The sequence below is a fragment of the Daphnia magna genome, linkage group LG2 (assembly GCF_020631705.1).
Source record: "Daphnia magna isolate NIES linkage group LG2, ASM2063170v1.1, whole genome shotgun sequence".
Taxonomy (NCBI): domain Eukaryota; kingdom Metazoa; phylum Arthropoda; class Branchiopoda; order Diplostraca; family Daphniidae; genus Daphnia; species Daphnia magna.
This window is the reverse complement of record NC_059183.1, coordinates 6292734-6309444: the sequence shown is the minus strand read 5'-3', so window position 1 is coordinate 6309444 and position 16711 is coordinate 6292734. Positions and strand designations below refer to the sequence as shown.

General features: G+C 35.9%; 1 protein-coding gene, 1 long non-coding RNA gene and 2 pseudogenes across 2 annotated transcripts; 1 reads left to right on the top strand and 3 right to left on the bottom strand.

The window, feature by feature from the left end:
• Window positions 1-1105: 1105 nt before the first annotated feature.
• On the bottom strand, window positions 1106-2168 carry LOC123469853. The gene is made up of 6 exons (XM_045169198.1): window positions 2127-2168; window positions 1745-1900; window positions 1596-1676; window positions 1393-1524; window positions 1211-1332; window positions 1106-1130 (listed from the first exon to the last, which is right to left on the bottom strand). The coding sequence occupies exons 1-6, from the start codon at window positions 2166-2168 to the stop codon at window positions 1106-1108; spliced, it is 558 nt and encodes a 185-aa protein (XP_045025133.1).
• A 348-nt stretch (window positions 2169-2516) lies between these two features.
• LOC123469733 lies at window positions 2517-3472 on the bottom strand (annotated as a pseudogene).
• Window positions 3473-4426: 954 nt separating this feature from the next.
• LOC123469761 lies at window positions 4427-5406 on the top strand (annotated as a pseudogene).
• Window positions 5407-11634: 6228 nt separating this feature from the next.
• Window positions 11635-11977, bottom strand: LOC123470183. The gene is made up of 2 exons (XR_006643768.1): window positions 11841-11977; window positions 11635-11783 (listed from the first exon to the last, which is right to left on the bottom strand). It is a non-coding gene; the product is annotated as an uncharacterized LOC123470183 (long non-coding RNA).
• Between the last annotated feature and the right edge of the window lie 4734 nt (window positions 11978-16711).

The window sequence follows — 16711 nt, the reverse complement described above, 5'->3', positions numbered from 1 at the left end:
CTCTTTTTTTAGTGAAAATCTTATCCCTCTTGAAATTTTGCCCAACTTGGGCATTTCCCGCCGACTTCGGGAGTCGGTACCGCCCAGGGGAACCCTCTGCGGCACGGCAGACTTGCATTGCTGCCGATAAAATACCTTAACTTAAATATTTTTGGCGGTCTGCCTTTTGTTACAAAAATTACCCCTAACCGTCGCAGGCTCTCGGTCTATTTACAATATTGTAAAACACAAGTGGGAATGCAGACGACGACATACTGTGGTAGCCATGGATACCAGCAGTAAGAATGCTTTATTTGCTGTCGCTTATCAATCGTCTTTTGTTATTTGACTTTCCATACCTTTAGAATTCTCCAAGCTGCAAAAGAGCAGACGAACTTGGAAAAAGACATATCGCGTGGTGATCGCATTTAGTGGTGAATAACGCCAATGGTAAAACTAAGCTTATTAATTTAATATTTCCCGACTAATGTTTAATTATTCCTCGTGCATGTCAGTTGGGAATTCCTGTTGGCGAGTTTGTGTGAATTTGTTACTTCAAGCATTAGTTAACTGTTTTAGTCTTTAATGTGTTTTGTCGTTGGTATACTAAGAGATTCCAATGTTAGGTTTTTACATTGTGACAATTTTTATTTAACATTTCATGGTTATTAGACCTTCTGGACTGCATCAGTGAATCAATTACTTGTTTTTGCCCTAATGTCATGCTTTTTCATTCAGCAGTACAATAGAAATAAAATACGTTGCAGTAAAAATCACTTGTCTGTTTACTGAAAATGTCTAGCGTGTTTGCACTCGTGAAAGAGACGGACCAAGATTGTAACTGTGAAAACTGGTATGTTTGAAGGGTTCAAAACCAGTGCGATGCACCAAAAAAATGCAATAGGGTAACACTAGTGTGATCTACCAACAAATTGCATGAGATTAAAACTGGAGAAAATCACCAGTACATGTAAAGGGTTTGATACGGGTTTATGCACCCATTATACAAAAATTTCAGCTGGAGAAGTGCACCAGTTACATATTAGTGTATTACACCGGTTAATATAGTAGGGATAATCAGAGAAGTACACTGGGACAAATTTGAGCTTTATACGGGTATATTTAACTAGAACAATACCGGTGCAAAATAACTATAAAATTTGCGGGTAAAGCTTTATAATTTACACCGGTGTTAAACCCGCCCCTATCACGCGAACAAGAGGTGTAACACCAGTGTGTTTCACCAGTGTCACACTTCACACGGGTGAAGCACACTGGTTCAACACGGGATCCGACCCGACAAAACTCCGCTAGGGTTGTCATCAGTTCCAATATTTTGTAGACTCCAGTAGCCTAAAATGAAATACATTATATAAAAATGAAAAGACTAAATTTTTTATGTTTTAAACGTACTTCATGTTGGTTTTCAACACCGTTGTTACATTCATCGCTGATTTCTACACCGAAAAAATTAGGAACTTGTTCAGATGCAAAATCATTGCTTCCACTTTCCAACATATCAGACACTAGAGGTATTTCATTATGCTAGAAATAAAGATAAAGTTTTAGTTATGATTTTCGACAAAGCAATAAAATGTTTCATTAATATACTGTACATCATGTTCGTTGTTTACCACTGCATTGGGCACATCATTATCTTGTCTATTGGCGGCACTCTTTCCATTGTTTACGACAGCCTAATAATACATGAACAAAAGCATTAATGACTGTTATCACAAACTTTAAATAATAGGATGAATGTCACATTGATCTGTTCCAATGTTCTTGATTCCCTTTCAAGCCTTCTGGAATGTCGACTAATGTTTCTCTGTACAACCCTGTCAAAATAAGAATTTCTGACGTGTAGTGAAGGTGCCCAGTCCGGGTGAGAGTTATCGAAAAGAATTCTTACATGGCCTGCCTGTTATGAAAATGATATTTAAAACACTGTGATTGATGCAAATGATTATAAACTACATTGATTTACAAACCAGATGCAAAATGATGAGAGCAAACACGAGTGTTGTTGTTTAAGTCACATTCCTTCACGTTTAGCTTTTGAAGCCAAACAATTCTTCGTTCCTTTTTTTTCTTTCAAAGCAGTTTTTAAACTTTCATTCAATTTTGGAATACGAAATATAAGGTACTCCTTCGGAACCACAACCAGAAACACAGCACCTCCAAGACATGTCGAAGAAGAACAAAAAACACTTTGTCAGATGCGGACGACAGATGAAAGAGATCACTCAAACAAAATATAGGACTACAAAAACATTAATAATAAATAAAGTACAGTCTATTTCGAGGTCAAATAAAAATTAGAAGATTACCTGATAACGAAGGAATTTCGTAATCCAATTATGAATGGAACGGAAGAAAATTTCAATGGAAAAAAATTTAAACTAAAACTACAACGGGCGAAACTCCGTAAGCTGCCATGCAAGAACTGTTACTAGTTCGTGTCCAATTTTTTTCACAATTTCATTGAACTGGAAGCTGCGGTAAAATGAGAGAAATTCGAATAGGTACGAATAGGGTTTGCGAGTGTCAGTTTATTTGTTTTAAATAAAAACATAAACCAAAACGACTAGAAGTCTAGAATTCTTCAAAATCACATTTGAATTCAGGTTTGATTGCTGTTTATGATCTGTGGAATGCACATAAATCAGCCATTAATACTATTACGCCATCTGTTCCTTAAGCCAACTTATAGTTAACAGTGTTCGGATCGGTTTTGACAGGAATAGGCAGAGAGATCTCCATAGAGCCCTGAGGTTTTCTATCTATGTGTTGTCTATTGTTCTCTAGTTCCAATTTAAGGGCTATGATCTTGGGGTGTTCGACTGTCATAGTTTTTTTTTTTAATGGCAGATGCAAAAAAACCTTCAATGTCGAACATAACTTGAGGCCAGGTGTACGTAATGGTAGCAAACGTCGTTGCGGGCCCAGTGCCCATCAAGAGTGAAGCGGATATCAGTGACACCACTAGGAAGCGTAACACAGATAGAGACTATCTCGGCTAATGAGTGATCCTTATAAACTGCCATCAGGACCGGCTGGTTCTGGTGAATTATCCTGCTATGCAAATCTTCTATTTCCTCGTTTAAGTCAGACTCTTGATCGTCACGGAGGCGTTTGCGAGAAATGACAAGAGAACGCGGCACTACTAGAGTTGGCCGAGTCCTCCAAACAACTCAGGGCAGACGATGGAGCTTTTTCGGAATTTTTACTATAAAAAATATCTGAAAATATAATAATTGCTAAACAAATAGAGAATAAAATAAAATGTGGGTATACATTCGAGGCCATGCAATTGCTTAAGCTGCCTGAAGTTGTTGTAAAAGACCGGCATGGTAAACTTGGCAAATTCTGGGGGTGAAACGAGAATGCAGCTTTGCAGTGCAGTGGTTGCTGGATCAATTTTTCCGTCTGCGAACATTTGACTAAGAATAGTGTGGGCTTTACACGGAGGATTGTGTTTCCACTGCGGCATTTTTGCTCATTCTAAGCTTGAAATTAGCTATTAAAGAAATAAACACTGAGTGTGGCAAAAGACGTGACTTTCTTAAGCAAAAATTATTGTCTGCTTTGTTGTGACAAGGTTGAACGATTTCTATTATTGGAAAATTTGCAAAATGTTTTAAAACGGTTAAATTAATTAATAATAGTTGTCGAAAAGTTGTTTTATGCAACATGTAATTGCCTTGACGAGCCTTAAATTAAGCGTTCATATGGAATAACTTTTTAAAAAAAGTAACTTATGCGGAACATTTCAAAAAGTTTAAAAGATTTAAAAGTCGAGATTTTCGGGATCTTTAAGATCTAATTTGTCTTCAATATTGTTTAAATAATGGAAATTTCTTTTTAAAGCTGTTGTAGACATGCAGAATCTGCGGCTATGTGCAGTGGAAAAAACTAATAAACCTGCCTTGCGGTGGAAAAATGATAGTGGATTGGAATGTTAAAAAAAATTGAGAGTGAGGTTTTCTTCAAATATTTGAACATTCAATCGAATGTTAAATTCAATTGAATGTTAAAAAATTTGAGGTTTTCTTCAAATATTTGAACATTCAATCCACTAATTTTCACCACAAGGAAGGTTTATTAGTTTTTTCACTGCCTATAAGCTGCAGATTCATGTCTACAACAGCTTTAAAAAAAGAAATTTCCATTATTTAAACAATATTGAAGACAAATTAGCATCTTAAAGATCCTTAAAATCTCGACTTTTTAAATCTTTTAGACTTTGCAAATGTTCCGCATAAGGTTACTTTTTTTAAAGTTATTCCATATGAACAGCTTAATTTAAGGCAAAAACTCGTCAAGGCAATTTAATCATTCCTAAAAGAATTTCTTGACACCTGTTTTTAAATATTTTACAAATTCTCTAATTACACAAACAGTTCAACCCTGTCAAGCAGACGAAAATCTATTGGACTTAGTGATTTACTGGGTTTTCGGTCTTGTTTTTTTTATACTTTTTCATACTTAAAAAAAAATGGCATCAGCTGAAACTTTCTGGCGGCTTGGCCATAATATTACTAAACATGACGTTGACGGTAGTATTGCTTTAGGCTATCGGAAATTCAGATCCTTTTTGGGACTTCCCCGGGGTGTGTGCTGCCTGCTTATGACAATTTATCTCATGTCCGTCCCATGACTAAATCGCGCCCAGAGCATCTTTTATGGACATTATTGCATTTGAAGCATTATGCTACTGAACACATAAGTTCTGCTCTAGTTGGAGTGTCGGAAAAAACATTTCGGAAGTGGTGCCATATTTTCATTCGCCTTCTCGAAAAATGCCAGTGGTAGGAGACAACAATAATTTCTTTGGGGTTTATATATAATGCTAATTTGTTTTCATTCATAGATTGAATGGGAGAATCGTTTCCATAGAGCCCTTAGAGGCTCCAACATTCTGGTATCTATTGATGGAGTAGATTTCAGAATCATGGAGCCATCGCCATTCAACCCCAAATGGTACTCCCATAAATTTTATGGTCCCGGTCTTAGATACGAACTAGCCATTTGTATCCGAACCGGAGACATTGTTTGGGCTTACGGCGGACTTCCCTGTGGCGAATGGTCAGATCTTAGGCTAGCCCGAGATGTCTTATTTTCGGTCTTATAGAAGGAGAGAAAGCCATTGCCGATCGCGGTTACAACGACCCAAACTTTTTTGATTGCCCTAACGGAAACAATGATGGGAAGAAAAAACAGGTTTTAGCAAGGCACGAAACCTTGAACCGACGATTAAAGCAATTTGACTGCTTACAACAAAGATTCCGCCATGATCTGTATTTGCATCCCCTTTATTTCCATTCTGTAGTAAATCTAACGCAAATGATGATTGATCATGGTGAAACATTGTACTCAGTTGACTTTTAAATTTTGATAAGCAAAATAAATCTCAATCTCATTTTGATAAAAATGTACTTCTGTGTACCTCTTTTGGTGTACATTTAAGAATTCATCAAGTTAAACTAAACGAGGTAACATCTTGTAAAACTCGCATTTTACCGCTGCTCCCTTGGCAACTTCGGACGTTAGCCAACTCTATACTAAAGTATAGTAAACCAGTACAGTATAGTTTACAATACTAAATAAATTTAGTGATACATATAACAAAACAACAGTAAAAATATATAGAAAACCCATAGCAGAATGTCGAATATGATATTTAAATATTTACTTCATATAAACTAGTTCAGTAAACCAAATTAAAATTTAATGAAAACGAAAGATTTGAACCTATGACATATAGCATAGTAATCCAATGCTCTACCACACAGCTACCTAGCATACTTATTCGTATAATTATATTCATGTTAAACGAACAATTTAGTAAATACTACACTTTGATGATAGCAACATCGCCTAACTAATACGTTTGTACAACAACATTGTCAGTCTAAAGCAACTTTTAGACGTTTGACAATAAAAAGAAACGATACAGTATATACAATTCAGTATATTTGAGTAATGAAAGAGTTAAGTACTGTTTAAACTTAACTTAACTTAACTAAACTTAACTTACAGTTACTTTGGTCGGTTAAAATAGACTTTAACCCCGCAAAGATATCGTTTAAATTCTCGCCGATTGAACTGGAATTGGATGTGACCAGAAGGAACCAACTGAACTGTTTTGCGACAATCAAGGAGCGCTCAAATTGGTATCCAATCCCGAATTCCATCGCCGCACTAAACATAACGACGTACGATACCACTACGTTCGCGATCAGCAAATGGATGGAAGTCTTGCAGTTCATCACGTCGGGACAAAGGACAACTAGCGGATCTCCTAACGAAGGCGCTTGCTGGTCCAGCTTTCCAGGATTTCAGAAAGAAGATTGGAGTTGAACGGTTTCCATTCCTGTTTGAGTGGGATGTTGGTTTATTCTTTTGTCAAACTGTGGAAATCTGGCAATCCTCCCCTGCCTCCTCTACTACTTTTCCCTCTTACTCTCCACTCTCTCTTGTTCTCAGTTGCCTCCATATAACTCAAAGTGTTTAATACCGTGTATAGTCGTTTATGTAACAATCCAGGCAAAGTAAGAAGACACAGTGAATAAAATTCTAAACCGTGAAAGATAGACTCAGCTAATATTTACAGGGAGCCCATAATAACAATCTGTGAATTAGAATTGACTATGCACAGACTGAGGGACTTGATGAAAAGACAAACGACATAGTATGAAGAAAAACTGAATCTAAATGTGAAAATAGATTGCCCATTATAATTAATTAATATAATTATTATAACGAAGGGCACAGTTTTTTCGATAACAACGGCTTCTACTACCCACATTTGCTTGTGGAATAAAAATGGATAATCTATTTCACATTTAACTAGTTTTTCTACATACTGTCATTTTGTCTTTTTCACCGAAGTCTATGGTGATAGTCACTTGAATTCACAGATTGTTATTATGGGCTCCTTATCAGCCCGCCAGTTTCTTCCACAACATCCATTGTTCTGTTACAGAGTAAAACGTCTAAAAAAAATTAATAATAAAATAAAGTACAGTCTATATATCAAGGTCAAATAAAAATTACAAGATTACCTGATAACGAAGGAATTTCGTAATCCAATTATGAATGGAACGGAAGATAATTCCAATGGGAAAAAATTAAAACTAAACCTATAACGGAGAAACTCCGTAAGCCACCATGCAAGAACCTTTACTAGTTCGTGTCCAATTTTTTTTCACAATTTACATCGAACTGGCAACTTCGGACGTTAGCCAACTCTATAATACAAAATATATACATAATAGACCCAGTTTCCTGACACAACGTTGGCAAAATTTAAAAAACCAGGGGGTTTCTGATTGCAGGGGGAGATAGGAAAAAGGGGGTTTTTGATTTATTTACCCTAGTAATAGTTTTCCAATTCAGAAAATGTTGTAGAATACTACACTTTAAGACATTCTACGTCTTCCAGTCTTTATAAATAATTAATCATCCCTAGTTTATTAATCCAAAGATTGGTTTATTTTTGATTTTCTTTGTTTTCAAATATTTTCCTTTTGGTCCTCGTACGATACGAATCGATATATTGAACTTCATCTCGTCCTACTTCCCACTTTTTGAACATGTAAAGGTGGCATAGTGGTATGGTAGCGGATTGTAACCCGGGAGTCGACGGTTCAAGTCCCAAGATTTTAGAGGAAACGGACGTGTAATATTTCTGCTAGGTTGTTTTGTTAAAGATACTGTACTGAGGATGAAGAGGAGGATTCGCTCAGTAAATCGGCAATATAAGTATATCTATTATAGTATATATTGCCGCTTATCGAGTTTTTATTTCCACCGCTAGATGGCGCTGATCCGATATTCAGATACATCGGAATCGGATCGTATCGATATCGAATATCTAAAATTATAGATACATCGCTGTATCGCTATCGGCACAGACTACGAAGTAAAGACCGATATCATCGCCATAAGGCTGAGAGAAATTTAGTAGGCGATGCTCGGTCTTAATCGTTAGGGCATGGCGTACGTATTGGACAAATTTTTCAGCTTTTTCCACATTTTAGTACTGAATACGTGCTTCACACACACGTATTAGCGGGAATTGTGGTTAGCTTTATTTCTTCAATTGTACAACTTTTAATTTTCTAGATCCCCTTCCGATATCCCGTGAATTATTTCAGAATTTAATTCTGATTTTCGGAGTGTTGGCGACTATCTAATTTTTTTAACGATATATCGATATTTTAGATAAATGTTGGATAGTCGATATTTTTAGATATATCGTTGTATCGATATTTTCCAAATAGTTTTTCCGATACTCAATAGATGGCGTATTGTGAAAAACAAAACATTAAGAATAGATTCATACCCATCGCTGGAGTTGAACTCTGAACCATTGTCATGCAATTGCTGTCTTCATCCACAGAGCCATTGAGAAGATAAACAAGTGTGCCAAGCAAAGAAAAATTATTTTGTTACCGAATATCGATATAAATTGCACAATACAAATCTGAACTGATCATCGTCTGCTTTTCTTAAGACTAAACAGTATGTTACAAAGCTAGTTTTATCTATATTTTTATCGAATTTTACATCAATTTTTGTAATTTTCACAAACGAAAAATTAAGACGATTTAATTGCAAATAGTCGCAAAGAACACGCAAGGAACACGAAAATAAATGTTAATACCCTATACGAAATAAAAGATGTGGATCGATGAGATTTGAACTTCGATACTCTGAATCCCAAATACTGTATGATACCACAGAGCCTATAGTTGCCTGCAATATTATTCAGTTTATGCTGTAGCAAAATAAACTATATGAACGACAATCGATATAATTTTACAAATAGAAAATCAACTAGAAAAAGTAAAAAGTCAAACCTTCAAATTATCAACGATTTCACTGTAAAATCACCATTTTCCCAGACTAATGTGCAATAAAAAAGTTATGTTATTTATTGATATCGAACACAGATCCTTGCTGCCATGAGCGTTGTCTTATACCACTATGCCAATCAAGTTGGTAAACTGATAAGAGTTAAAAAAATATTGACTATTGTTGGTTAGTATCGATACAAAATGCAGACGAAAATCTAAAATTATCGTCGTCTGTAACACTATATTTGGCTGGATAGTAAAATTGTTTACTATTGTCACGGGCAATCAAATTAGCACACTCGTTGTTGAGAAACCACTTGCAAAAGGCACCGCAATGCTGGCCAATCGACACGGCACAGGACAAGGCGGTGGTCTTCACCATCGGCTCTACACTTTTCTACACTAGCACTACGCCGATGATGCCCCCAATGGGTCTACAACCAACTTACACACACGCACTCTCACACGCTAATACATAAGCAACATACAGACAAAAAGAGCAAACTCGGACGAGAGAACAGATGCGACCGACTGACGCAACAAGTAGACAGAATCTGTTAGGGGAAAAGGGTTAAAGAGGAAAGGAGGTCGCTACGAAGCCATCTAGCGCTCAACTAAAGAACTAAAGCATTAGAGAACAGATGGAACGTGACACTATTGATATCAAGTTGCACAGCAATGACTAATTTTTTAAAATTAAATTAATTACTAATTCAAATTACAATAAGAAACATTAGAATTCAAAAATATAAATCTGTTATGCAATTGATTTAGAAAATCCTGTAAAAATCTTTTAAGCAAGCTTTTCCCAACAATAAAATCGCTGAAAAACATTCTTCGTTCAGGTTTGAACCCAATAATTTACATCGGTAGCCTTGTATTATACCACTGTGCCAATACTCTGTAAATTTTTACAGCACAACAATGAGTTTGTTGTTGTTGGGTAGTATCGATATAAATTGCAGACGAAAATCGAAAATTATCGTCGTCTGTAATACTATATTTGGCGTTGATAGCAAATTTGTTTAATATTGATAGATATCAGGTTGCATCGCACTTAATAATTATTTTAAAATTAAATTAATTACTAATTCAAAGTACAATAAGAAACATTAGAATTCAAAAAATAGGTCTGTTATGCAAACTGATTTATAAAACCGTCAAAAATAATTTAGGCAAGCTTTTCCCTACAATAAAACCGCTGAAAAAGTTTCTTCGACTAGGTTTGAACCCACTACGTTATTATCACTAGACTGGTATTATACCACTGCTGCCAGTAATCTATTCAGAACTTTCAGCATAAAAATATTAATTACTGTTGGGTAGTATCGATACAAATTGTAAACAAAAAATCTAATCTTTCCGTCGTCTGCTAGCTTTCAAATGCGTTAAAATGAGAAAATCATTAGGGGGCGGATGGGTGAGTTGGATAAGGCGTCACTTGGGATCGGGGCACTTTGTGATCCGAGTTCAACTCCCTGGTGAGCATAGTTGCTCCCACATCCAGCACGCACCACTACACGGACAGTTCACACCCTCTTCCTAACGAAAAATGATGGTACTTCCATCGCCCCTCTTCCACACAAACTACACACTACAACATTTACACTGCTCACGGTGCATAAGGCCCCTACTATGGCGGCCCGTAAACTGTAACCAGTGGCAAACAGCCATAGCCAGTGGCACCTAACTTCAAAAAAAAAAAAAGAAAAATCATTATCAGCGTTAAAAGAGCCACTCATCAAGAAAAATATACAGTCGCTTCTGGATTTGAACTCCGAACTTTATGGTCACAGCCTAAGTCGTTAACCTTAGCGCTACTACAAACTACATTTTTACAATGTCTCGCCGCCATAAAAATCTTGTTGACGACTATCGATGCAAATGAGAAAAAACTGCTATTTTTTTGTTTTACTGTTTGAGGCTTGTTAGTAGTACCGTGGTTACCACAACTCACAGTCCCTTTTGCATATAATTTTTAAATATTATGTTAACCGTGTTTTTATATTGATACAATCATGTACGCAGTATATTTTTGGCCAGTAGATGGGGATAATAGACCATTTTCACGTTGCGAAAAGCAGTATTTATGTAGTCCGGCAACCCTGTAAGCCGCCATTTGTAGTCTTACTCAGCCTTGTTTAGGTGGATTTAACATAGGCTAACGACTTTGAGGACTGATTTTTCCCATTAATTTCGCTACCAGGAGCAAAATTATTGTGGCACGTTGCACGTCAGGATATTGCCAACATCAGTGCCAAATTTCCAAGAATCCGCCACAACTAGTACTTGAAATCGTCGTTACAGTGAAGGGCTGTCAACATTTGAAACAATAACAAACAGTCAACAGCAAATGGTAACTTTAAAAAATGTGTAATTTCTTATAAAACTTAAATTTCTTGGTATAATTAGAATGTAAATGTCTTCTGAGGATGCAGAAGATCTTTTACATGATTCAGTTATTGAATTATTTGACTTATCTGATTATTCTTCAACTTGCCAAACGATGCTAAGAAAGATATGTTGCTAAGCTTAATGAAGTACAGTGTGACTGTCCTTACGTCATAGAAAATGAGTATTGGACTTCCAGTACACAAGAGCTAGAAACAATATTACCATCAGTTGAATTTGGAGATGTTTAGAACTATCTAGTCTACAGAAAACAGTTTTATACAGCTAACGATATGAATAATTATAAGAGCTGCAAGTCTTATGAGATAATTTTGGAGATGGGCTGTTTTTTGAGTTCAAGGCCTTAAAACTTACAAATAATACTCATTTTCTATGATGTAAGACAGTCACAATGTACTTCATTGAGCTTAGCAACATATCTTTCTTTAGCATCGTTTGGCAAAGTTGAAGAATAATCAGATAAGTAAAATAATTCAATAACTGAATCATGTAAAAGATCTTCTGCATCCTCAGAAGACATTTACATTCCTAATTATACCAAGAAATTTAAGTTTTATAAGAAAATTGCACATTTTTTAAAGTTACCATTTGCTGTTGACTGTTTGTTATTGTTTCAAATGTTGATAGCCCTTCACTGTAACGACGATTTCAAGTACTAGTTGTAGCGAATTCTTGAAAATTTGGCACTTGAAACGTTGGCAATATCCTGATGTACAACGTGCACAATAATTTTGCTCCTGGTAGCAAAATTAATGGGAGAAATCAGTCATCGTGCTGTTAGCCCATGTTAAATCCACCTAAACAAGGCTAAGTAAGACTACAAATGGCAGCTTGCAGGGTTGCCGGACTACATGAATACTGCTTTTCGCAACGTGAAAATGGTCTATTAGATACTTTATCGATAATCGTATCGTTATCTAAAAGTGGGCGTAGATAATTTGTATCTAACCAAATTAGATAATCGCCAACACTAATTTTCGGGTGCGTTTCTTAAAATTCTTATTTACCCCATCTTTTTCACCATCTTTGGTAGTATACAGCTAATCATGAAACGCTGCATTTCAGACAGCATTTTTATCGTTCTGAAATGAGCGCGAAGTTCTGTTGTTACCGTTGCTACTCTGTTAACTTGATGTTGACATTTATCAAGATCAAATTCTTATTAAGTCAATAGTGTTTGGAATTTGATGTATTTTTGGGACCATAAGCACAAAGAAAAAGGTATTTTAACATCTTTGTTAGACATTAAGTAGTATTCACTTCATTAGCAAGTCAGAAAAATACACCGAATAATGTTTGGAAGGAATCATTCTCAAGTAGCAGTCATTTAAAGTTATACGGTATCCAATGACAAATTACACAGTAGTAAAATAAGATTCAAGGACCGAGGATAATAGTAAAAAAGTAAGCTGTGAGCTAATTATTTCTAAGAATAGTAATACAAAAAAATTATTTTCAAAGTTCAAGTCCCAAAAATACATCAAATTCAAACACTATTGACTTAATAAGAATTTGATCTTGATAAATGTCAACATAAGAAAACAGAGTAGCAACGGTAACAACAAACTTCGCGCTCATTTCAGAGCGATAAAAAAATGCTGTCTGAAATGCAGCGTTTCATGATGAGCTGTATACTACCAAAATATCGTGAAAAAATGGGGTAAATAAGAATTTTAAGAAACGCAACCGAAAATCAGAATTAAATTCTGAAATAATTCACGGGATATCGGAAGGGGATCTAGAAAATTAAGGTGTACAATTGAAGAAATAAAGTTAACCACAATTCCCGCTAATACGTGTGTGTGAAGCACGTATTCAGTACTAAAATGTGAAAAAGCTGAAAAATTTGTCCAATACGTACGCCATGCCCCTAGCGGTTAAGACCCGAGCATCGCCTACACAATGAGATAGGGGTTATCGGTTTTTACTTCGTAGTCTGTGGTATCGGTATCCCCAACACTACTGAGCAGTAGGCGAAATCATTCGAAAAGTAGAGACCGAACTCCAGCGGATTACATCCTGTTATGTTTATTTTATTGAAAGCCTTGTTGGTCTGAAGGGGCGTTGGTCCCCTATGGCCTGAGGTGGTCTTCCCTTTTTTGTTCTTTGCAAAATCAGCTGATGCAATACAAGGTCAACACCGTATAGATCCAGGTCTCACCACTTGTAAATAATCCTGATTGCTCATCGGTCGCTAGTTAGCGACCTCGAGCAATCGTTAAATTATACGGCGACGGGGGCCGAACTCTAGACACCCTCGTACCAGTGTTTCGGATTTTCTAAATTTGCCGGATTTGACTCAAATCCAAATCATTGCGTGTGTTTTGAAATCCGTTCCAAATCCTAAGCTCGAAAAAATCAGCAAAATCCAATCCAAATCAAATCCAAATCCAAATCCAAATCATTTTAAATTTGAGAAAATCCGTTCCAAATCCGATCCAAATCCGATCCAAATCCAATCCAATTCACAATCTATTGTTAATTTTATGATTGCAACATGTAACACATAGTTACATACAAATTCTTCTACATATTTCTGTGTCAAGGTAAAAATGTTTAAAATTTCCTTTTAATTTTTTTGACTTTAATCCCTAATTTAACATCAAATAAAAACCCAAGACTTAATAGAGCAGTAAAACATCCTGCGTTGCGCGTTTTCCACAAATGCGAAAATCTCATTTGTGTCCAAGTTGGTCTGCTGCGGCTGCAGCGTCTTATGGAGAAACCATCTTCTTCACGTTAAAAATTAAGTTTTTATAACTATAATTTAGATTTCCCCCTTTTCTTCCTAGCAGTGGCCCAGTGGGTACCCTATTCATCTTTTCATTTCCCAATATTTTTTCGCTTATTATATAAAAAAAGCATCATTTATTGACGAAATCTTACTAAACATTTTTCCACCAAACGAAATTCGACGAACACCCAGATCGGTAGAACAAATATCTTTGTGGAAGGCAAGTGAGTTACGAAATTGGCTATTATTCTATTCCCCAGTTGTATTATACTTTCTGCTTCCCTGCAAATACTATCAACATTGGTTGTTATTAGTAAATGCATTTAGGATCCTATTAAAAAAGGAAATTTCCCAATCAGAAATCCAAAGCGCAAAGATTCTGATACATAAGTTTATTTCGGAAATACCACATCTGTATGGGGAAGAGCAATGTACATACAACGTTCATGTATTGCAACATATTCCTGACTCAGTAAATAATTGGGGGCTCCGTGGGCGTCATCGTCATTTTTGTATGAAGATTTGGGTAGGATATTAAAATCATTTTTTCATGGTACCACTTATCTTGGAGAGCAAATATTTAATTCCTTTTTAGCTAAGCAACAGTTGAGAGAGTATGCGCGATCATTTATTCCTCTAGCGGAAGAGGGTGTCCGTGATTTGTACGGTAAACTAGATTCACAGGTCGGAAGTGATTATTCTTCGTATTCTGCTAATTCTACTCCCACTCCACTTGGGAAAAAATACTCATAAAATTGACTGTTTCAGAAGTCTTAGCTATAGAAACAAAGTATGAAATAATTCTCAATTGCGTAAACGCCTTTAGCTATCAACGTTTCGGTTTGAATGGAAAAATGTACAGTACAAAATCTTATAGCACCCAATTTAAACGCCAAAACTGTGTTATTTCTGATGTAGAAGGAAATGGGTTGGAAATCAAAAACGTTGTTCAGTTACAAGTTAATTGTAAATGCATGCTGAATTTGGGCACTGGCTGTGTATTAAAAACTTCTCCAGCAGCACATACATTCATAATTCTTTGTGATAATTTAAGTCTAAACCCCATTGCTCCATCTATTGAAAGATACAGCCGTGTGAATTTGAATGCTTTTCTCAAGGTCGTGCAGCGAAGTGAAGATGGCTCAACAATAGCTATTTCCCCAAACGAAATAACTTATAAAGGTTTAATCGTACGTTGTATGAACAATGAAGAAATCTTTCTCGTTAACAATATAAGATTTGAATTGGATTAATTGATACAAAATGTGTTAATATAACTGCATGGTTTATTATGTTTGCTTTGCTCTGTAAACTAAATTCCACCAGAATATACAAAATGTGTCTTTATTCAAGCAAAAACTGTTTTTTAATCTCGAATATTGAAATAATGCTATAACAAAACATACGCGTATAAAAATTTCTTGTATAAATGATTAAATGCTATCGCGCGCGTTTTTTTATTATAATAATTTACTTGCTGCTTAGGATTATTACAACAAAATTTATTGTTGGGCACAATTTCCAAATTTCATTAAGTAATTAATTACTATGAGTAGCATTAATTACAAAATTTATTCATTGTGTAATTAATTACATACTATATGGCAATATTATCAAGTAATAAATATAATAAATTTCATGATAAACTTTTATTACATGATTAATCACAACAATAGACAATAATTACATAATTAATCATGAATATTGGTAATTAATTCGTAATAAATTACTAGCGATTTTCACCAGGGAAAGTCTGTTCGACTTTTGATTTCTTACAAAATCCATATTTAAAAAAAAACTATAATAACAGGTTCCTTTAGATTTCTTAAGTTGGATTAAATCTTTTTATTTCTGAGTATTCTGACTGACAATGGTGAAAACAGCAAAAAAACAAAGATTTAGCCACAATTCATCATTTTTGTTTGACAGGAGTCACAGGACTCATAAGTTTCATATTTCGCTTTATGAAAAGCATTTTCGCGAAGAGAGGAGGCTTAATGCGATTTCTTTTAGCCGTTGCAATGTCCGTGGCGGTGCTAAAGACCCGTTCGATCTCTCCTCCCGAAGCGGGCACCCCGAAGAGCTCCTTGCTATCAAAGCCAACAACGGGAATCGATGGGCGTTTACTTTCCAATAACCCAAGGGACTAAAGCGCAAGTCAGAAGGACAATCATTGTCAGGAGAATCTGGACCACTTGACTGGTACACTGGTTCTGAGAGGTAGAGTTCAAATTCATCAAGGACCTTTGATGCGCTAGCAGATTGAGCCCTTTTCTGGATGACCGTTGAAAATAGAGCCCGAGTCAAGGTTTGGCGCTTAGACGGAGGTGAATTCATTGCCCTACCTGCCGTGCCCTCTTGAATTTCTTGGGAGTCTCCTAAATTATAAAAACCAAATGTTTAATATTGTAACAGTATGTTGTATTGACGGTTCACAAGACTAAGACTGCCTCCTGATACACGACCACGGGGGACTATATATGGGGGAAAACACTGACGTCACACGTCCGGTAGCATTGCATACCGGATCACATAACGTGGTCATTGACCACGTGACATCCCCCCTCTCAGCTGCATTCGTCCCCGAATGCATTACTAAAAACAAACATTACAAAAAAGATATACCGAAAGAAAAACGGGAACATTGGTACATGATATAGACCACATGACACCACCCAAAAAAACAAAACTTCGTTTTTTTTCGGCGGTACTCCACCGCCGC

What these genes read in the sequence shown, in the direction of transcription:
- LOC123469853 (XM_045169198.1), bottom strand. Translation starts at nt 2,168, where the DNA reads ATGTCTTGGAGGTGCTGTGTTTCTGGTTGTGGTTCCGAAGGA. An exon ending in GAACATTGGAACAGATCAAT is followed by an intron (nt 1,677 to 1,744) that starts GTGACATTCATC and finishes ATGTATTATTAG; the next exon opens with GCTGTCGTAAACAATGGAAA. An exon ending in GTGTTGAAAACCAACATGAA is followed by an intron (nt 1,333 to 1,392) that starts GTACGTTTAAAA and finishes ATTTCATTTTAG; the next exon opens with GCTACTGGAGTCTACAAAAT.